The sequence below is a fragment of the Nesoenas mayeri genome (genome assembly GCF_963082525.1).
Source record: "Nesoenas mayeri genome assembly, chromosome: 2".
Lineage (NCBI taxonomy): Eukaryota > Metazoa > Chordata > Aves > Columbiformes > Columbidae > Nesoenas > Nesoenas mayeri.
The window spans coordinates 111,726,608-111,748,923 of NC_137543.1; the positions used below are offsets into that span (position 1 = coordinate 111,726,608).

The following is a 22,316-nucleotide window of genomic DNA, read 5'->3' on the forward strand; positions in this document are numbered from 1 at the left end:
CGCCCTCCGCCCTCCCCACCACCCACCTTCCCCCTCCCCGCGGCGGGGCCGGACTGGCTTTCCCCGCCCCCGCCCCGCCCCCGCCCCGCCCCTCCGTGGGCTCCGGCCCGGCCCCTGCCTCGGGCCCGCTCCCGTTCCTGGCCCCGCCGCTCCGCTCTCCCCGTGGGGTCGACGTGGAGGCCAGGCGGCGGCCGAAGGCGCAGCCATGTGGCTGGCGCTGGCGGCGCTGCTGGCGGCGGCGGGGGCGCAGTACGAGCGCTACAGCTTCCGCAGCTTCCCGCGGGACGAGCTGATGCCCCTCGAGTCCGCTTACCGCTACGGCCTGGACCAGTACAGCACCGAGAACTGGCCCGAGAGCGTCAACTACCTGGAGGTCAGCATGCGGCTGTACCGCCTGCTGCGCGACAGCGAGGCCTTCTGCCATCGCAACTGCAGCGCCGCCGGGCAGCCCCCCGCCGCCGCCGGGCAGCCCCCGGCCCGGGGAGAGCTGGCCGAGCTGCGGCTCCTGGCCGGGGTGCTGCGGCGGGCGCAGTGCCTGCGGCGCTGCAAGCAGGGGCTGCCCGCCTTCCGCCAGGCGCAGCCCGGCCGCGACCTGCTCCAGGACTTCCAGCGCCGCGAGCCCTACAAGTACCTGCAGTTCGCCTACTTCAAGGTGAGCCCCGGCCCTTCATCCCTCTTCCCGCCCGTCCCACCTCTGCTGTGCCTCTGCTGCCCCTCCAGCCTTGGCTCCCCAAAGCCTTGCCTAGGACTGTGTCAGCCTCCAGCCAAGCCAGGTGAAGTCAGGTGTGCCTGTCACTGCCAGGGTGGAGGGGGGACAGTGTGACATGTCTCTGCACAGCCTTGATGGACGCGGGTGCCTCACGCACTCAATGCTGAAAATGTCTCCTGTCACGTTGACCTCTCACCAGGCCCTCAGAACAGGTTACTGTGAACTGTGGCCTTCTTCCCCATCGCCTCCTCCACACCACTTTAGTCCCCAGCTGGCATCCTCCCCACCTCCTCTTACTTCCCCTCCATGGTCAGGTCCCCCAGTCCCTACCCCTTCCTGCACTGCTTACCCTGCACTTCATCTTCTTCCCACCTACTACCAATCAGTTCACTCTTCACCAGCTGTTCCACAACTCATCCAGCACGTCCCCTCAATCAACCTCTCCAGTTCTTCCCACACCCCCAGCCACTGACCGCTGCCTCCTTGGCCTGTGGTTGTGCTGTTCCTCCCCCTGCCCCTCTCATCTTTCCAACCATCTTACTTTCCTCTCTCTCTGAAACCTTTTCCAGACCCTTCATGTCACACTCTGCTCATGCAAGCGCTCTTTGCTGTTTCCTCTCCCTTGGTGTGTCTGTCTTCCTCTCTTGCTCCCTTCTGCTCCAGTTCAAGTGCAGCAGCCCCCAGCCAGCGACTCACAGTCAGCCCAATGCCTGCAAAACCCCAGTTTGGTTACAGCCACTGGAAGGAATCAAGCGAAAATTGGCTGCTGAAGGGTGACGCTCATGCTAGCCCTGGAATGCTATTTACTTTTTGCTCTGGGTTCAGCCAAGACTGGGGACACACACCTCTTTTAACAGATTTCATCCCATTCTTCTCGCTCGTCATCCTCCTGCCCAGGATTTAGCTGAAATTTTCTCCCTCCTTCTCATCTTCATCTTCTGTTCTCTCACTCAAAGTCTGTCCCTCATGCAGTCCCTTCAGATACTGCAATTACTTGTTTCCATTTCTTGTCTTTAACTATTCCTTCCCTCCCTGTGGTATATACAAAGTTTGCAATGTATGTATCACAGCAGAAATCAGCGCTACTTTCCGTTTCTGATAAAGTAACTGACAAATAGCAATGTGAGAGGGAAATCAGAGAAATCCATCCCTCTGCCTTTCAGCTGTTTTTCAGTCACATTTGCAGCGGGTTTGTGCAGTGCAGGTGAGTGGGTTTGCCTTTACTGTCAGTTGTTCATATTGTCTGTCTTATTAGATTGTAGTCCAGATCTGAGCTCTTCTCACTCACTTGGGGAGGTCTGAATGGCCCCTCTAGAGATACAAACTGCTCCAAACTGCTGTGTACAAAGGACTTTTTCCTGGCTGGTGATTTTCTGAGTAAAGGAACATCACATCTGTCACGCTCCCAACAGCATGTATAATATAAGAAGAAGGTGGAGGGAGACACTTTATGTTGGTTTTTTTTAGTGTGACCGTGTTTATTCAGGTGGGTTCAGCAGAGAAATTTTGCCACGTCTTAGATCCTGGGAGTGGATATTTCTGTGCTGCTGCTTGCTCCTCTGGAGGGAGCCTTCTCATAGCCACTGAGTTTACTTCGGGATGCGTTTTTACAAAACTTTTTTTTACTGGTGAAAGTTGAAACCAAGAGTGAGTGAATTATGGACTAAGCAAAAATGAGAGAGCTATCAGCCTATGAGCAAACAGGGTTAAAGCATAAAGTACAAAAGAAACCGGGCATTTGACGAAAGTGCCGCTGACATTTCCCTTTGCGTTTAGCACCGCCTGCGCTGACTGGAAGCGCATAGTTTTGGGATAGCCAGGAAGGGCAGCTGGCGGAGTTCCAGTGCTGGGACACTTATAGCAGCACAGCAGCAAGAGCTCATGTTAGGGTTGAAGTCTTTCTTCAGTGTCGTTGTCTCTGAAGTTTCTTTCCGAAATGAAAAGGTACCTTTCATGGATGCGAACAGCAGAGTGCATGTGCATACATGCTTGTGATTCTTGCTTATAGTTTTTATACATACACTTCCATAAGCTATTTCAGATGTGAGGTGGAACTCTATATTACCTACACATCAATATGCTGAACAGGTTGATCTGAATCTTGGCTTGCAAAGGAAAATGTTTATAACACTTCACAAATAGTGAAGACTGTTTTTTTTCTTTCTTTCTCTTCCTAAATATGTGTATACAGACTATATAGTTTATAAACATTTGTAAATATAGAAAATAAAAAATATAAATGCATGCACACAGAAGTACATATGTATTTGGCACATGCAGTTGTAAATGAGGAATATATACTTCACTAAGGATCTCTAACAGAGTTTAAAGTTAGTGTAAAAATGGGCAGAGGAAATCACATAGTACACTGGAATACAATTATGGAGCAAGTCCCTGCTGTTTGCTCAAACTTTGTAACACCATCAGGCAGATACATTATTGGAATATTGTCTTGTGTGCTGCTGGGCCAAGACGTGACACAAACACCACATAAACATGGGCAGTGATGGCTCCCACTCAGCAGCCACAGGTTGGCCTCAGTAATTGCTGTGAGATTAATCCCACACAGGAGCAACAGTATATGCTTGTGCCTTGTCAGCTTTATGAACAGGGCAGGTGGAGGGGGAAGATGCTCTTCTTTTAACTTCAAGTCATCACCTATGCTGTCTGCAGCAATAATAGATTTGAACATTGAAAGAAACAGGTTCCTAGTGATGCAGCTAGTAGTAAAACACTGAAGATTTGTATCAGTTCTAGTGTACGGTTGTATCTCCTGAGACTGTGATTTCAGTAGATGTAAGTTTGGGAACATATAGGCTGCAGAAAAGGTTGTTGACAGAAACTGGGAAACTTGGATATTTTTTTTTCCCAATTAACTTTTTTCCCCCTTTCCTCTTTTTCCCATCCCTGTTTAGGCTAATAACCTTCCAAAAGCTATTGCGGCAGCTCACACATTTCTTCTGAAGCATCCAGATGATGAAATGATGCAGAGAAATATGGCCTACTATAAGAGCATACCTGATGCTGAGGAGCATATTAAAGACTTGGAGACAAAACCTTACGAGGTATGCTTTTTATTCAGAATCTGGTCTTTTGGAACCCTTTTTTTACTTCTCTGATTGGGTGAGATTCAAGGATCTTGTTTGCTTACATGTTCTCTGCTCCTCCTCTCCTTCCCCTCTTGCTGTTTTCCTCCATCATCTCTGCTGTGTCTTCTTGCTGCATTCAGTAATTCTCACCCCTGGTGCTTTATCAAAGCCTGTGCTTTAGACTCACTTTGTTCCCTCTGGCCAGCAGGCTTTTCTGTTGATCTGAAATTGAATTATGTACTCTATGTTCAAGGAAATATCTGGTAAAATCCGTTAGCCATCTGTATTTGTTGTCCTCATATTAACTGGGAATCAGCTCACGTAGTCATCCAGAAATGCAGAGACATCATTTACTGGATTTGAATTTACGCAGTTTTCTGCAGAGGAGTTACTGTGGGTTTTGATTCCTGCCAATTTTTCAGAATCTGTTTGTCAGGGCTGTGCGAGCATACAACGGTGAGAATTGGAGAACGTCCATCTCGGACATGGAACTGGCTCTTCCTGATTTCTTCAAAGCATACGATGATTGTATAGCAACCTGTGAAGGCTCCCGAGAGATCAAAGATTTTAAAGACTTCTATCTCTCCATTGCAGGTGAGTGGTTAAGAAACAGTAGGGAAAGATGTCCTGAAAGTGCATTTCAGTTTATCCATAGGATCGGCTACCAAAGTCCCATTCCTCAGTTTGCAGTGTGAAATGTATGTGGTGCCCCTGCTCAACTTGGGCCAGCTGGAATTTCTTAGATTCATGGAAAATACCTTGAATTCTGTTTTACTCTTTTCTTCTTTTCGTTAATGGAAATGAGGGTGGTCAGAAAATCAGAACAGAGAGTTCTTACATTACAATGGAAATTTAAGTGTCTGTCAGAATAAAAGAGAAGTGTAACTAACTGCTGCATCCACCTAGCAAATTTCTCTTGCTTATTTTTCATCTTTCCTACAGCAGGGTTTTGCTAGCAGATTTTATTTCTTTTTCTTTAGTCTATATCTTAAAACTAAATCCATTGGTTTGCGAAGAAAAAGAGACACCACCTTTTTCATTGCTGTCAAAATGGTGCACAGACAGTTCTTCCGCTGTTTGATAGCAAAAGAAACAAGTAGTTTCTCCAGTGCTCTGGGCTCAGCATTGTTGGCAATATTTATGTGGACAATGCCTGCATGTTTTCTCCACAAACTTAGAAACATGGAACCTGCCTCAGCATTTCTAAGCTGCCAGAAGGAAAACCAGCCCGACTTTTTGTCCAAAAGGCATCAGATGCGTTGGTGAGGGGAACTTGCGCGTCTGAGGGTTTTACTGCAGAAAGCAGATGTAGCAAAAACGTTAACTAGAAGTACTTGATGAATGCACTAGGTGTTTTGAAGCCAGCTGTCCTCATTTCATGCGATCACTTCACTGAGGAACTTGCCTCTGTGGCTTTAAGTGCTGGCTGGAATTGAACACTCCTGTGTCTGGAGACTCCGCTGCTCTTGTAGAAGATGGGTCTGGTAATTTCATTTGGCCAGTCATGTTTAGTTAGCTTCAGAGTTCTTCATGTTAGGAGTCACGAGAGATGAGAACAGGGCAGGGAGCCATTGCTGTTCTTTTACCTTGGTCAGAGACTTGCTGCACAAGCTTAGATAACTTGCTTTCACCTGCAAATGTGGCTAACAGGGAAACTAAGACTTTGGAATGTTTCTATTCAATGTTGTTATGTAATGTTATATATCCTGAAAACACTTGTAATTCTTTGACAAAGGTTTTATTGGAATGTATTTTCTTGAAGATGACCTGTAGTCCTGCCCTGTTGTAGCAAGCTTTTGTAGACTGGGTGAGCTTGTGAACTTCAACATTCCTGGCTGAAAGTCGTTCTGTAGTGAGCAGAGTGTTTGTGTCTGTTTTCTCTTTTAGAACATCCAAACTGCAGGCACAAAATGCGACCATCTCGAGAGGTTTATTTTGCAGTCACCTGCTATATTTCTCTGTGACACAGCTGTACTCAGCAGCACGTGGACCTTATTCATGCAATAATTTAATGAAATTACCAAGCTGTCAAAATTAAATAAATTAGCAGTGTTCACAGTTAGGAAATAATGCGATACTCTGCAACTCTCTATATAAAACGTATCACCACAGACTGCCTGTAGGTGTCAGTCGAAGATAACGGCTTAGTTCTCTGGAGTTATCTTTGACACATGCCATGTCCAGACCGCGCTGATTTTCTGATAGGCTGAGTACCAGTGCTTGGTATGTACTTCAGATGGAGCTGTAGCTGCTCAGCACTTCTCAGCAGCAAGATCCAGAGGCACAGGACCCAGGAGAGCATTACAAGGCCCAGTTTTAATGGATAGCTAATGGGAGGGGTTACAACCATTCACTGTGCTCTATCCATATCCTGTGGTGTTGTTTTCTTCCTTCTAGATCATTATATTGAAGTCCTTGCATGCAAAGTGCAGTGCGAGAATCATCTGACACCCATTATAGGAGGCTTTGTTGTTGAGAAATTTGTGGCCACCATGTACCATTACTTGCAGTTTGCTTATTATAAATGTAAGTAGTGATTTAATGTGCTTAAATAACATTGGGATGATGTGGGACAGCTTGCATTCATCATCTTTTCCCTCTAGTTCTAATGCTTTAGGATGTAAATAGTCATCTCCAGAATCTGCAGTTTAAACCTTTTCCATGGCAAAGTCTGGGCTGCCTGATGTCTCTTTTCTCCCTATGTAACTGTAGTTAACAGGCAAGGGAGAGAAATGTTATGTATAGAGCCTGTGTTCATCAAATTGTCTATGAGAAAATAAATTGCTGAATAGCAGTCCCAGAAGGCCTAGATTTTGCCCAAGGCAGGCGCCTCTGTTTTAAGTTATGCATAGTAGTGATTGATCTTCACCATGTGTTGGAAAAACAAGGTGGTGTCAGAGTAAGTGTGATCTGATCCATCACTGTCCTTCATTCTTTATATGACACCTACTGCCAGCACCAGTTGCTGACGCTTTTCAGAGTTTCATATAAATGAGAAATATTCATGTACAAGATAAATGTTCATCCTATGTATTTGACGTGTCGAAATGACACCCCAATTCTTCTGCCTATTTGAAGCAACTCATAACATGTTAGGGTAAACAGTGTCAGCCACTCGCTATACATTGGAACTCATGCAATGACACAGACCCATTTGATACACCTGTGTACAAAAAACATGTTTTGTGCCAAAAAGGTGGTGATCAAGCTGTCAGGCCCACATGGTTGCTAGGGAGCTGAATGTATAGGTCTAATTAGAAGACTGTTCTTACACTTCTAACTCATTCAGTTAAAGAGACGAAAGACTGTGACTTCAAGGCAACACGTTTAATAGGACACCCCATATTCTAGTGAATAAATACTAAATTTTCAATTTGCTTCCACAGACAAACTTATGGAGTATTTTATACCAGTGGCTTCTTCCTAATGGATTCTTATAATTCTGTTAGAACCACTTAAGAGAAATGGTTGTGTTCTGGTGCTCAGTGATTACACATTTGATAGGTAGATTATTCCACGAATGTTGTGGTTTCTTGAGGAGCTACTTGCCCTTTACAGAACACATGTGGCCCTTGCGACTATTCCTGCAGGCTCCAACATCAGAGGGAAGGCACATCCAGCCATGTAGCACCAAGCCATGAGTGACTTTTGCTTCTGTTGTTTGTCTACATGTTTTACACACTGACTGTTTTCTCTTTGGAAGTTCTAGTGCAAAGAAGTGGGGTTTTAAAAATTTTTTTTCTTGTTTTTTAATAAATACCCCAATGGGGATCACCAAGCTATGGGCTGATACCTCACTAATTCTGAGATAGCTGGGAGGACATTTCTTTAGGATTTTCATAGAAGACAATCAGTGGTAAGTCCCTGTTTTAGAATCATGGCCTTACCTATTTGAGAACACAAAACCAGCTTATCCTTTTTGAGAAGCCATTTTTTTTTCCTGCGCAGCCAGTGGGGAGGTAGGAAATGGGTCCTGTTTCCATCTGAGATTTTCAGAGCTTAGATAATACTAAGAATTTGTTTATCTTATCTTGATTTTATTTGTATGTTTACTTATTAGTGAATGACATGAAGAATGCAGCTTCTTGTGCTGCTAGTTACCTTCTGTTTGACCAGAAAGATGAAGTAATGAAACAGAACATGGTCTATTATCAGTATCATAAAGACAAATGGGGGCTTAAAGAAGAGGATTTTCAGCCCAGATCGGTAGGTGAATGACTTCATTTGTCTTCTAGACACATTCAAATAATTCCCCAAAACTCAGTGGGTCGGAGGTTGGGAAAATGGTGCTTATCTATTGGTTCTGGCGTTAAACACATACTGTTTTATGAAAACCATATAGAAAGTTGTATGCAGAGATGTACTGTGTAATGTGACAGTGAATGTCATTATGGTTCTTCCCTTGCTGTTGAAATACACTGAAAATGGATATGATATGATGACAAGTAAATTCTTGCTGGTACTTGTCTGCCACTTATGCATATTTGTATCTTTATTGACCTCCATAAATAAAGCAGCTGGCCCCTGATGAAAAGATCACTCTAATGACATTTGGGCTGTTATTATTTGCCAACATGTAGTTGCCCACCTGCTTGTTACTTCAGGTTCTGTGGGCATTGGAATGTGTCTGGATATGATAACCCCGAATGAACTCACTTTCCACTTAGTCCATTTGGAACATAGTTGGGTGGATGAGGACAGAAAAAAGCTCAGGACCATATTGCATCTATTTATCTCAGAATACTTGCTGCAGAGAACCAACAGTAAACATCAGTCCATCCAGCAGTGATTGTAATCTGGCTTTGAAAACTAACTCTAAAAATGAATTTCTGTGCTGTTCTTAAATTTCCATGTCCAAGGAAGTTTTACATATAAAAGCACCTTTGCTGTGTTTCTGGACTCCTGCAGCCTGGACTCTGACAATCAACTTGGATTTTTTGTCATTTCTTGTTACCAGGATTTGTGTCATGCAGCTGAATTAACTGCTTTGTGACACCCGAGTGACTCTTTATGTATCAGCGGTATGTGCTGCACAAGTAGTCAGAGAGACAGAAAAGAGTGAAAATGTATTTGGTTCTTTCAGGCAGCAACAGTGAGTCTTAGCTCACAGGGGAAAGGGAGCACTCGTTGGTCACTTTTGGGAACAGGACTGTGCTTTGTAGCCATACTGGAGACAATGTTTGGTGGTGGGAATGAGAGGTAGGAATAGTATAAAAATGCAAACCACAGACAGATTTGACATACGTGTGCAGGGAGGATGGAAACAAGCTCCCTACACATTAACTCTGAATGTGTCATTGATAACTTCTCAGTAGCTGGGGACTATAGATAATTCAAATTTTGTATATAAAACATTAAATGCACACAGCTGTATTTTCTTGTACTTTGATCCATGTAACTATGAACAGAAGTTGCTTGCTGTCCTAATCACTTGCCATGAAAACTATAGTGCCTCTGGTTTATTTTCACGAGGTGGGACGGGGTGACAGCAGGATTTGGCTCTGGCACTAAGCTTTAGATGTTTCTATGAAAGAGAAGGTCTCCTGATTTTCTGCCTAAAAAGAGTTAAATGGGATAATCAAAGTGGATGGCTGTTGGTATTCACAAATGTGAGAGTAGGTGACTGCACTAAACAGTGCTGTCTGGGCAAACAGCCAGGGAAGTGAGGAGGGACAGGTGGGTGACCCTGCAGAATTTCCCCAGCCCAGACTCAGGCTGGGGTGGTGAGTCATTATCATGCAAAAGAGCTTAGTGTCTCTTTTTCCCAGAACTGCCTGCTGCCATACGCCAGCAAGAGGGAGGCTTTCTCATGTCCAAAGCCCGCTGGAATGCAGGCACAGGCTGCTGCTCAGCTCTGGCAGTCTCATTCCTTAGTCTCGCCAGTGCTTTGAAACATGAGAAAGAGGAGAGTGCTTTGTTATTCTCACAGCGATGGAGCCTGTGCTTAGAAAGATCCACAGAAAACATTGGATATGCTGCTTGCTGTTCTGCTGTTTCCTTTCCCAAACATTATAGCCCTCCCTGGCATCTGCCTTCTACTAACTTTTGGTCTCACTTTCAGACTTCAGTAGTATAGTTTCACATGACATGTGATGACATGTGTGTTACCCTGAAGTAACACAGAAATTTTGCTTTTTGATAGGAGGCAGTTCGATACCACAACATAACCACACTCCAGTTGGAAATGTATGAATTTGCAAAGGAACATCTGATGGATGATGATGAGGTGAGTTTTCTAGAAAGGAAATTGTGGTCAAAAAAACCCAGCAATCACATTAAAGTGAAGATGATACATAGATTGAATTCCAAGATTTAACTAATATGGAAAAATATTCTCGTAACCATGACCAATTTATCATAATTTTTTTCTTTTGTAAATGGAATGTAAGAAATAAACCCAAAGAACATCATGTACCATTTAAAAAAATATAGGTCAGTATTAGAGGGTAAACATAATGCACTCAACCCACAAAAAAAAGAAAATCCAGTTTGCAAGCTATAACACCAGGGGGCAGAGGAGTAGTATATATATTTAAAACAATTTTTTTTTTCTGGGTTTTTTCTCTCAAATGTTGTTTAAATTAGATTTAAAGATCCTTATAATTTTGTCCAGAAATAACCGCCTAAATTGTAATTTTTGTCAAAAGGAAGTCTCATTATCTGTTTTTTTTTCTCTGCACAGTAACATTTTGGTCACCCAGTCTTGCTTCTTAAATGGTTGGAATTCATGGCCAAATAACATATAATGACTACTATTAGACTAGAAATATGTAAAGCGGATTTTTTGTGCAAGAAAAGTAGTTAAATTGTTGGAAGGGCATTTCTTTGTCTCCCACAACTGAAATTGAAGTATAAATTGTGGAGGCTTTTGATTGCCTTTTCTTTTGCTTTGTTTTCAGAACCTTTCATTTAAAGGTTTAAAAAATCTCCAAATGATGGAATAGTTCATTGTTGGCATTGGCAAAGAGCTACATTATGGCATGTGACAGGGTTCTTGCAATGAGCACTGCTGAGGTCTATTTTAGTTAGAAAAGAGAAAGATGGTTTACGTTAAAAAAATGAAATCACCTTTGCAATTTTTATGATATCCAGCACACAGGGAGAGATAATATTTTATAATGGAGAAGTAATAACATGTCTGCGCTGCCTTCAGTATGCTAGTGACCTGAAAACAACTCTCTATATAAAATTCCATTGCAAGGTTACCAGACTTTAGGAAGACTTTCCATTGTGATAAAACTCTTTGAAAGACAGTTTAATAAGCTTGTTGTAAGATTGAGCTTAGATGAGGACTAGTCTGTATGGATTCTCATAAGGGTGTGAAATGCGTGAGCACTTTTTTGTATTCCCTTATTGGTTTGTGCTTTGCCCATAATGTTTTCTGTGTTAGAGATAGATTTAATTAGTAACTTTTTCCTTCTTCCACATCTGCTGCCTCAAAACACAAGGATGAGTAATTAAACAAGGAGAGAAGCAGTCATTTGTGAGGGCTTTCCCCCCATATGTTGTTACAAGAAGGGATTATGGAAACAATCTTCAGCCTCAAGCGCTGTGTACAGAATAAACAAGCATTCATTTGCTGGCACTCATTCCTGTAGCCCATTTCACCAGCGCAATTATAAATGACCTTGCAATCTACAAGAGCAAAGTACAGTGGAAATGTCAATTAAACTTTTGGGAGAGTGTCGAGGAAGTGACATTATACTGGATTGCATGTTTGGGTTAAACATCCAAGATTACTGGGCCTGGTCATGCCACAAATATCCCTTCCCCACACTCTCATAGTATTAGAAGGTTATCATTCTCCTCTCCTGGGGAAAAGCTGAAGGGATTCTGTACCTGCCCTTACTTGGGCTGAAGAACCTGGGAGAGACAGAGGCTGCCCATGCCTCTGGCTTGGCTCTGGCTTTTGGTAGTGAACTCGTAAATCCCTGGCTGCCAGAACTTCTCTTTGGCTGCAGGAGCCTTCCAGGGAGTCCAGACAGAGCAGGAATAGCACAAAGGTAAAATCGCTACCTTGCAGTTTCTGCTCTATGGGCAGGACCTGGTAGTGTAAATGGAATTTTTTTTTTATATTTCTCCTAGCACGGACAGAAAAGTTTATTCTGTAGGAATGCTCAAAACTGATGAAAAACTCAGATAAGGTGTTATAGTAAAAGCTTTATTAAAAATTGTTAAGGGTAGAGGCAACCTCTCTTTTTAGTGCACTCTGTTTATTTAAACCATGTGCTTCTTGGGCCATAGGCCATGCCTTTTGTGAGTTTCTGTGGTCCATGTTTGCTCTCTGTGTAGAAGCCCATAAAATAATCTGCAGAAAAATATAATTCTCTTTTTCTTGAATGAAGCAAAAGGATTGATGGGGCAAAAGGATCTCTTTCTATGTGAAGATGTCATTATTCCCAAGTGAAGAATCTCACTTTATTCAGACTCCTCAGTGCTTCTGTATCCCAGATCATCCATGTATCTTTTTAAATCCCATTAACAAAGCAAGTGAGAACATGTGGCTTCTTCCAATAATACATTGCAGTAATTGCAGAGGCTGGAATATGCAGTAATGATTTTTGCACATGTCACTACAAGAAATGCCATCCTGTTCGTGTTACTTTATTCATGTTTTTTCCACAAGGAAATGAAAAACTCTAGTTCAAACATTAAATACAGTAGAGGTGACAGAGAATGTTAACGCCAACTAGCTACAAATTACTTTTTCTTAAAAGTAATTATTATTAAATATACTTACAGTTTTTCCACAGTGACATTAAAAGAACATTAAACAGTGTTGTCATCTTAGTTAGCCATGGATAGTCAAGCTTCTTGATTTCTGTTTAGATGTGTAATGCATAAAGGCTATAATAGATATAACTCCCAATATTGCACAGATTTGAATAGCAAACTGAAATGGCATTAAAAGCCAGATACTCAGCTAGTGTAGATGTAACTTCAGCACTACACTAATTATATGAGACATGCTTCTGGCCCATAAATTCAGTGTTCTTGAGGAATTTTTATTCAGGGATAGCTACTTAGCTGTTCTAAATTACATAAGAACCACAAGTATTTGGCTGGGATGATCCCACAATGTGATTTTTCTTTCACTACTTAATCAGTAGGTGAAAAACTATTGGCAGCTTTGACCCGCTTTTTTGGCATCCCGTTCTTTTTATTTGTATCTAATGTGTGTGTCCATTTATATAGTAGCTGAAACTCAAATGCTCCATTCCTAAGTGTGATGTGAAGGACAGTATGTGTTGAACTATTGTGACCAGTGGAAAGACAAGATACAGAATAGCATCAAAGCATGAGGGCCCAGTGGACTGCTCATAGCAAATAGTTCTCTGAATTCAGCCTATTTTTCTGATCAGGAATTGCTAACAACATATTTTCAGCTTTATTAGCTTGCTTTTTTCCATATGTTCATATGATTCATACAAGCGCACTCATAACAGCAAGCTGTAAATGCAGACCTGTAAACCTTGCCCTGCGTGTTACCTCAGACCAACACGGCTGGAGTAGCACCACTATGCCGAGGAGAGCTGGTGGCAGCTGTTTCAGAGAGAGGAGGCAGCTAATTGGCATTGTTATGGTCCCTGTTCAGCATAGGTTTCTTTAATGGAAAAAATAAGAGGAGATTTTTTCCATAGTTTCCTAGCAGAGATACTGCCCATGTGGCTGACTCTCCAGAAACTTCCTGCGTTCCCCTCTTGCTTCTTTGCCATTGGATGTGTGTCTTGGTCAAAGATGTTCCTCCTCCCATTTAAACCACCTGCCATGGGAAGCTGCGAGCATGATTGGACTTCCGTGGTATGATGTCCCCAAGTTGCAGGTACTGACATCAGGAGGAGTTTTTACCTAACCAGATTTCCTTAAGCTTCTGCATGGTGCATAAAGCAGGCAACAGAGCATAAATAGGGTTCAAAACTGAAGTCACTAGAAGGCTTCTGTTTTCAGTGTAATGGGAGCAATGTTGAAGTTCGTCTGAAACTGGGTTGACTCATGTTTTATAGGCATTATAAAAATGTTAAGAGGAAAGCACATTTATTGAATTACTGTAAAATACTATTGTAATAACTGCAGCGTACTGCAATCTCCCATGGCATGCGGGAAGGGAACAGTTACATGTTCAGAATGTATCATTAAAAAATGAAATGGAAAAATATTTGAGAAAGTAGTTAATATACATGTAAAGAACAACTAAGCTCTTTTAATATTGAAAACAAAAACAAAACAAACCCAGACACCTACAAGCATGTGGGTGGGTCACACTGTAGACTAAGTATCTGAAAAGTAAACAAGTTAAGGAAGGGCCAAATAGTTTTTCTGCACCAAGAATGAAGGGATTTTTTTTTCCCCTGCTAGAATGTGAGGAATGTCCAGCCTGGTCTGTACTGCTCGTGAAGGATCTGGGAAGGCTTTGAGGTGGTTACAGTGAACTCCCATGTTTTAACTGAAGATTAGATCAAGGAACTTTTCATTGGTCAAAGGCTGAATAAACCTTTCAGGCTAAGCCACTCATTGACATATGCCTTAGTGTTATCCAGAAATAATGTGTGTGTCCCCAAAAATATCACTGGCTGGTGGGCTGTGTGTTGTGCATTTGCAGGCTGTATCAGGCCCACAAAGCATGTATCTTCCATAGTCATCCACATCAAACCTTTGTCTTCACTCTTGCAAGATGGCTATTCATCCTTGAACAAAATCCTATGTTTTTCCTAACCCAACTCTTTGTCACTCCTCCCATTATTGCTCAAAGTAGTTATGATGGTAGTTACCCGACAATTACTCATTAGTTACATGAGTAATTACTCATTAGTGGCCTCCTCACGGGGGCCACCCCTGCAACCCTTTCTCTACCACAACCTTGCCACCTACACTGAAGACATAAGGGAATCAAATCTGTTACTCTCACTGTTGAACAAATTTCCAGTCATTAATATCTTTGAACTTTAGCAAAATATGAATTTTTGCTTGGAAGGACAGCTGGGGGGGCATTTTGTGGGATAGATATTTTCCTTCTAGGTCATAGATTATAAGGAAACAAAGATCCAGCCAGTTCTTGCTGTGTGGATTGTCTCTTGAGGCTCAACTTGCTGGATGAGTTAGGGTAAAGGCTGTTTCTTATTCATTCACTATTATCACTTACGAAAGCATGTCCATAATAATATCTTTCTGTGGATCTTAATTCATTCTAGAACACTGTTATTTTAATATTCTTTGCTACTTCCCTGAAGAACAGGCTATCCCACTGCAGTGCAAATGGAATCCCTACAGAAAAGGCCATCAGCAGATCTGCATGGAAAGTATGGGTTATTGCAAGAAAGCTATTTTTTTCCCAGAACTTTTCCAGTGCACATTGAGAAAGGACATAACAGATTGTAGGTGGAGGCAAGGACCCATGAATGATTAATATTTGCTACGCAGAAGGCAATGCTTAGCCTTTGCAACCAACGGCAAAGCGTCTGGGTCTGTCAGTGAGCAGTACGACTGCTACTGCTTGCTACTATTTATAAATGCTGCTGTCAAAAGAAAAGTTGATGCTGCACCATCAGTCTTGAGTTGGCCATAACTGAGCCATGTATTGGTAGCTTTTTTCTCTTTTCTGTTTATTTTAACAGCTGACTAGGAGTCTCCAAAGTACAGCTGTTTCTTCTAAAAGGTTGTGTTTTGTGTGTGTGTGAATGCAGCATTTAATATTGCGTAAGGAAGGGCCAGCAACAATCCCTGGCCCAATGTGTACCTCGATCTTGGACACTCAGCTTGCGGTAGTAACTGAGGAGCTCTGCATTTTTCTCCTTTTTAGGACCTATTTTTTCAAATGCTGGAGCTTCACTTATAATAGTGCACCAGTCTCACTAGTCTGGGTGAGCTTATCCAGAATTGACTAAGAACTCTGTTTTAAAATCATTTTTTATTATAATCCACCTACTTATATACTCTCTGTAAGACCTTGAATTACTTACTGTAGTACAAAACTTGTTCTTTCTGTTTGTGCCTCTGGCTGTTAATTTAAGCCCAGGGTGCTCAATTTGTGTGTCTGACAGATAATTAGAGGCTCTAGTTGATCAGATCAGCTTCTCTGAGTCCTCCTACCACTCACACCAGTCTGGGAGCATTTCCCTGCTGCTGTTTGATATCATACCTCTCATATTTCAAGCTATACCTGTCCCATCTTTTCCCATGAATCCTTTCCACTGACTGTCTCTGGATTGGAAGAGGGAAGAGGTTGGTAGCCCAGGGAAGGAGACCACGGGATGCCAGCAGAGCTGTTGTACCTGGAGTATGTACCTGACCCAGTGTAAACCCAGAGGCAATGACTGTGGACTGAGGGCCAGCTTGCCAAAGAGGACGTGCTTCACTGCAGCTGACCAAGCTGTCCGCCCATGTGTACTTCCCAGTTGTTGACTGCCTAACTATCAGGCATGTACTGGTCTGGTGGCAAACTGTTCTCTTCCCTGGGCTTAGTCAGACTTCACATACCAATTTATTAGCTACCAGCCAGACAGCTACATCATGCTTTGGGCCATATATTGCTCAACTCTGATTTACATCAGCACTGTGTCTGAGAAGCACACTTACGTAACCTGCATTAGAGCTGGGTGGCTGTTGTCCCTTCGAGTAGCTGGCAGCAGAAAGAGTGATGGGTTTGCATCTGACTTTGCATGTAAAATTTGATGTTCTTCCTATTAAGATAGGTAGCAGCCAAAGAGCATACCAGATAGCGGGAGGAATTCTGTCACCCTGAATGCTTGAATTGTATCAGAGAATCATTTTCAGACTCCAGGTCTACAGGCCAGCACGAAGTTATTAGATATCAGTGGGCAGGAGGCTTTTACCCTGGAATGAACACCTGTGAGATATTTGCCGACTTCAGTCACGCAGAAATGCCTGATGCGGTGTCGAGTGGGTGCTAATGGGGTAAGGACAGAGATCAATCTGGTCATAGCTTCTAGTGTGACAATGTGATCAGCTCTTCTGATGTAGCATTATCACCTTTTCATTAGGATGCCAACAACAGTATGGACAGCTTGCAAATGTTTTACTTTCTGACCGTGAGGCACAGGCAGAAATATTAACTAGGCGCTTTGTTTGTCTTCAGCTGTAATCTGGAGGTTTTGCCTTTTTGAAAGTAACCAACATCCAGGCAATTATTCTGTTGCATTACAGCATATTTTACATATATGTATTTTTTTTGTAACATTTTTTTTCTATTTTTACCATATTTCAACCTGTCTTACTCCCTAATATTTCTCAGTAGACAACAAAAACTTTGTCATATCTTCCTTTAGAGATCTATTTCAGGCACTGGAAATCTCAGATTTCAGTCAAATTTATTTCAAATACTGTTGTTTTTAAATAGCCTTTCCATTTAAAACTTGGGCTTTGTACGTATTTCTGAATTCAAAAACATACTAGAAAAAAAAACCAACTGAATTCTGCCTGAATCTTCTGTGACTTCTGAAATATCCTATCTTACTTATAAGCATGACAATAATATGAATTGAATTAAGATCCCATGGGGTTGAGTTAGCAAAGATACGATATTGAAATCCTCATGCCTTCCTTATGCATAATTCTGGGTCATCCAGCCAGATGTTTATGCCTTTCACCCTGCCTCTCAGACTCTCACCTTTGTGTTGTCTTTGCAGGTAGACTGAGGAGAGAAATCCTTTTTAAATATCTGTTATTCTTTTGTTAAACTATGATCCTGAGGTGTTGAAGAATCAGTCTGAATTAGATCTGACACCCCTGTAGTAGACACCTGTATTCTCAGTCTTGTAACTGTTCAGAGGTGACAGGACCTGCCTGTCTGCAATCCTTCAAGGGGCAACCAAATGCTTGTGCCCACAGTTTTAGGAGCTGTGCTATAAAACCTGACCTCAAGTCCCCTGTGCCTCTGTTTCTTTATCTTCCAAATGCTGGCATAGTGACTGTTGGATCTAGTGACTGTTTTCTTCATGTGCATCTCTGAAGTGGTATTGAGTTCCTCCCACGATTGGGCTCCTTAGGCAATCAAAATACTTCTAACAAAGGAAAACGTGCAGAAATGTTGAATTCCTGTTTTCAAATTGCCAGACTTCCTGCAACCAGGAGGACAAGTAGGGAATATGAAAGTGCTGGCATTTTTTCTTGTGTTTTTATTGAATCAGATACTTAAATGCTTTGAACAAATTCAAAGCAAAATAAATTGCCGTCCTTCAGGACTTGCTAAAACCACTTCATAGTTGCAGAAGCTCAACAGTCTTTTAAGATGGAACTGTGAAGCAGGGAACAAGAGCAGCAGTTATTTCAGCCACCTTTCCTCCCACTTTTGTTTTTGTTTGCTTGGTTCTCATTACTTCTCTCCTTGCTAATCACACTTCTGAAAAATGTGATGTTAATATGTTTTATCACCGTATCCATAATGCAATTGTTGTATTCAAAATAGACAAAAATTTCCTCTTATTATTTTCACTGACAGAGGTGAAACTCACCAGAACAGAAAACTGTAAAATTTTGAGTCTCAAACCACATGTGTCTGGAAGGTTCTGTCTTCCTAAGGAACACCTTTCTAGATAAAAATGTGCTTAAAATTTAATTAGGATTGTAAAATACTGTTTGTAGTCTCATCGAGCAGACTCAGAAGCCTAATGCAGTTCACAAAGACTTGAATGGGGGGTGAGGAAGGAGAATGAGGATCCCAGCAATGATGACTGGCTTTCAACATAACTGTTGTAAATTCTTATTATTTTAAACATGAGAGTGAGTAAGAGCTGATCAGGTTTTCCGGCAAAATAGTTTTCTATCAGAAAGTGATCATTTGTTTTGTAAAAAAACCTAAATGACATCATAAGACCTTTTTAGAACATAGGTTTATTATCAAAAAAGGAAGAACAGGAAAGTTTAAAAAAAAAACCAGTTAATTTAAAACAGTTTAACAGAACTTTGTAGTTAGAATAAAAGGTTGGAAATGTAATGTTGAACATTCACGTCTCTCTTACAGCTCAGCATTATCAAAAAGTGAAGATACGCACAGGCATTGCCACTGGTCTCCCATTCGGGCAGTGTTGTTTCTGAACTGTGTATGGAAGGCAAAGCGGAAAATACTGATATTTCTGTGGGTGCCAGCACAGAGGCTGCTATGGGAAGTTTTGAGTAGTCTGAGATGCTGCTGCACACTTGCTCTTACCTGTTTGCTTTTCACTGCTGAAGGTGTTACCTTGGGCTGAAAGCGATTACACCAGATTTTAGCTCAGTTACTGTAGCTTGGTTGACAAGGCTGTAAATTCCAGCTGGTGGGGCTGTGTCATCCCAAAATACTCAGACGTGACTGCAGTAAGACATTTGACTATGATATATAACTACATCATGAGCAGTTTAAATAAAGAAAGTTGGATTGTTATGTTGTGTTGGTACCCTGTATTAGCAGAGTGAAGCTTGTGAATATGATATCTTCTATCCTGAATCTAAACTCAGTGTATTTGTTTCCAGTATGGAAAACATTCTAGTATCTCTGGTTCTTTATGTTTTTGCTTCATCAAAGCGTGGCATGTCAAGATCTGTTTTTGAAAATGAAGGAGCTGTGTGTTGAAGGGTGTAAGGAGGTAAACAGTTAGAGCAGACAGATGCCAAGTCAAAGTTATGGTTCTACCAAACACTTGTCCTTTGAATTTTGAAGCTTTCTAAATTTCTTTAATGTTTTGTGCTACTTGAACAATTTCCTAATTTAATGGATGCTTTAAACATTTATGTGTCTAGTTTTGAAGTCTGAGGATTTCATTGTCTATTTAAATGCCTGAAAAAGTACAAGAGGATTTACTGTGAAGTATAACATTGCCTTCTTTTAATGTCTGTATATTACTGCAAGTACTTGTGCTGCCCCTGTATGGCCCATTTACTTGCATTTTATAGGCTTGTTGTGCTTGCTTCTGTATGAAGGATGTTAAAAATATTTCGACACCTATTATTACAGTTTATGTTTTGATTAAAATGCCTCCACCGATTTTGCAGTACAGGGTTAACTTGTTTCTGTTAAATTTAATCCTTTCTAGGGTGAAGTTGTGGAATTCCTTGATGAGCTGTTAGAAGTAGAAGACAAGAAGGAAGCCTGATGAGTGAAATCACCGCAGAGTGCTTTATAAAAGTGAAGACTCACAATTGCTCCTTACTATTGTTTTTGGTCACCTGTAGTTCCAGTTAGATATACCTCAAAGCTGCTCCTTTAAGCCCCACCTTATGTCACAAGTTCCACTCCTGAAAGATCACTTCCATGCTGCACTGACCCTTCCGTGAGCATGGATTTTCCTGAGCATTGACAGAACTGGTGCATATGGGTTTTCCTCTTGAGCTTTCTTTCCTTTACACAAACACAACACGACAGACTATTTGTATTTTTTGAACTAACACTAAGGTTCCTCATTTTGGTGCTGTTCTACTAAGTTGTAATAGTACAGCTAAATTCCAAAGAACTTTTGCCAGATTATGAACCACAGGAGGCATAACAGTTCCTCTAGACTTTTTCAGCTATGTATTGTATTATTTATATATGTCTTTTTTTGTGATGATGAATAAAGTGATACAGAATCCCAGTGCACCTAGGATATGTTAAGATGCATTTAAATAGCTGAAATAAGATGACTTTGTAAAGCACAATTGGTGATCTTGTAAAAATTGCTTAAAGAATTCTGTAAGCAATCTTGATCTTTCTTAAGAACTAAATTAAATTCCATGATGTGAATCTGAGGTCACTTAGAACCGAATAATAAATAATTCCTCTTCTTACCATTTCTTACTCTTTATGTTGAAACAACTTGTGCTTCCTGTATGAGGTGAGGCTAATTTTGTATAAAATAACGATAGTTGATATATTTAGTATTTATTTTTGTAGGAAACAGTTTGCATGGGTTTTTTTTCAGTCTGGTGGCACTATCTGCATATATTTTTATCCAAAACTAAGTACAGGTGGAGACTGAAGCAATTTTGAGTGGACTCATGAAAAATATTTGCATGTGAATTCCTTACATTTTTATTAGCTATATGGCAGAGTCCTATACAGAAATACTTTGAAGGCCACAGAAATACTGTGTTAGGGGCGAGTAGTGAATTAGTGCACAAGCCTACTGAACAGCAGAAATCCCATTGACCTCAGAGGAGGATCCAGGATTTCATCCTTTGCTTTCCTCTTTTGTTTTTAAGGACCAAGTCCTGCAAGTGGTTTCATCCCATTTACATCAGGTGGAGACAAGAGCATTCAGTGCCTTTATGATTGAACCCTAATTCAGTTGAATGGACGTGAATTGCAATACCAAAATCTGCTTTACTTTTTTAAAAGGGCAAAACATGCTCTGCACTACCTTACTGAGTTGTTACTGCTATAGCTGATGTATGCTGTAGGAGTACAGTGTCTACACTACTGAGTGTCTGCAGAGAACATGAAGGGGAATCCACAGGATCAGGTTTCAGTGTCCTCTGGCCTGCAGCAGCAATGAAACATTTTAAAATGTTGAAGATGTTTGAAGATCAGGTTGGTTTTTTTTTATCTTCTTTAATACAAATCACAACTAATCTGCTGAAGTTGATGGGCAGACTGTTTTATTCTTAAAATGAAGATCTATCAAGAGCCTTTTAACTTTTAGGAGCTTTACCGAGCTCCACTTGTGGTAACGAGACCAGAATCTGCAAATTTGCTTTTAAAACTTACAAGCAGTTGATTGTAAAACATGACTCACTTCCCTATTAAATACATGTATGATAGTATCCAGCTGGGGTAGCTTCTCCAGCTTGTCCCTGGTTTTCTCTCGTTGGAAGTGTGTGTGTGCTCAAGAGAGAGGGTACTGCTCTGGAGGCCTCTCTTATTCCTCTGCTTTCCAGCCTGCATAGGACAATTCTAGATTTCCTCCTCAGGAACAAGAACTGCACCATTGATGTTAAGATCATATGTCCTAATAAATTCATCTTTGCTATTTCAGCTTTCGAACCCAGAATTCCTGCCATTAAATGGCATGGAAGTGGTTGAGAATGTATGTACCAATCTACATTGCCTTCATTTTACGATATTTGTAATTTACTTTTTTCTTATCATCATTTACCAAACTGACTTTGGAGCTCTGCCAAGCACCATTGCCTGTTTGTTTCTGTGGCACCCTAGCTCTTGGGTGCTGTCTCTAGGTACCGTGATGCAAAACCTGAAAGATCTCCAAGGGAAGTACTTGTAATTCAAGTTCTGGGCCTGAGGTTTTCCATAACTATACATCTTGTGTGGAAATAATGTTTGTGCATAAAGCTTCTAATCAGATTTTGCCTGTTGGTGAAGCAAGTAGTATAGACTACAGTAGTAATGACATGACAGAAAATCAGTTCCAGGATCTCTTTGGTTTTCCACCCGGAATGATTTCTTTCCAGTTAAAGAATTCCTTTCCCCTCTCCAGCACTAATAGTGGGAGATTGCTATAATCTTTTTTAAAGAACAAAGTATGTGGTACAGTATTGTAATATTTTCATTCCACCAGTAAAACACTAAGCACCAGAATTAAGCTGTTAAGTGA

The 22,316-nt window shown here is 41.4% G+C and overlaps 1 protein-coding gene across 1 annotated transcript; it reads left to right on the forward strand.

Moving 5' to 3' along the window:
• Positions 1-205: 205 nt before the first annotated feature.
• Positions 206-19,883, forward strand: CRTAP (cartilage associated protein; the record flags this gene model as incomplete). Its single annotated transcript, XM_080364177.1, has 7 exons — positions 206-652; positions 3,625-3,774; positions 4,221-4,392; positions 6,196-6,324; positions 7,859-8,004; positions 9,941-10,024; positions 19,824-19,883. 7 exons carry the CDS (start codon positions 206-208, stop codon positions 19,881-19,883), a joined length of 1,188 nt encoding a protein of 395 aa, XP_080220303.1.
• Between the last annotated feature and the right edge of the window lie 2,433 nt (positions 19,884-22,316).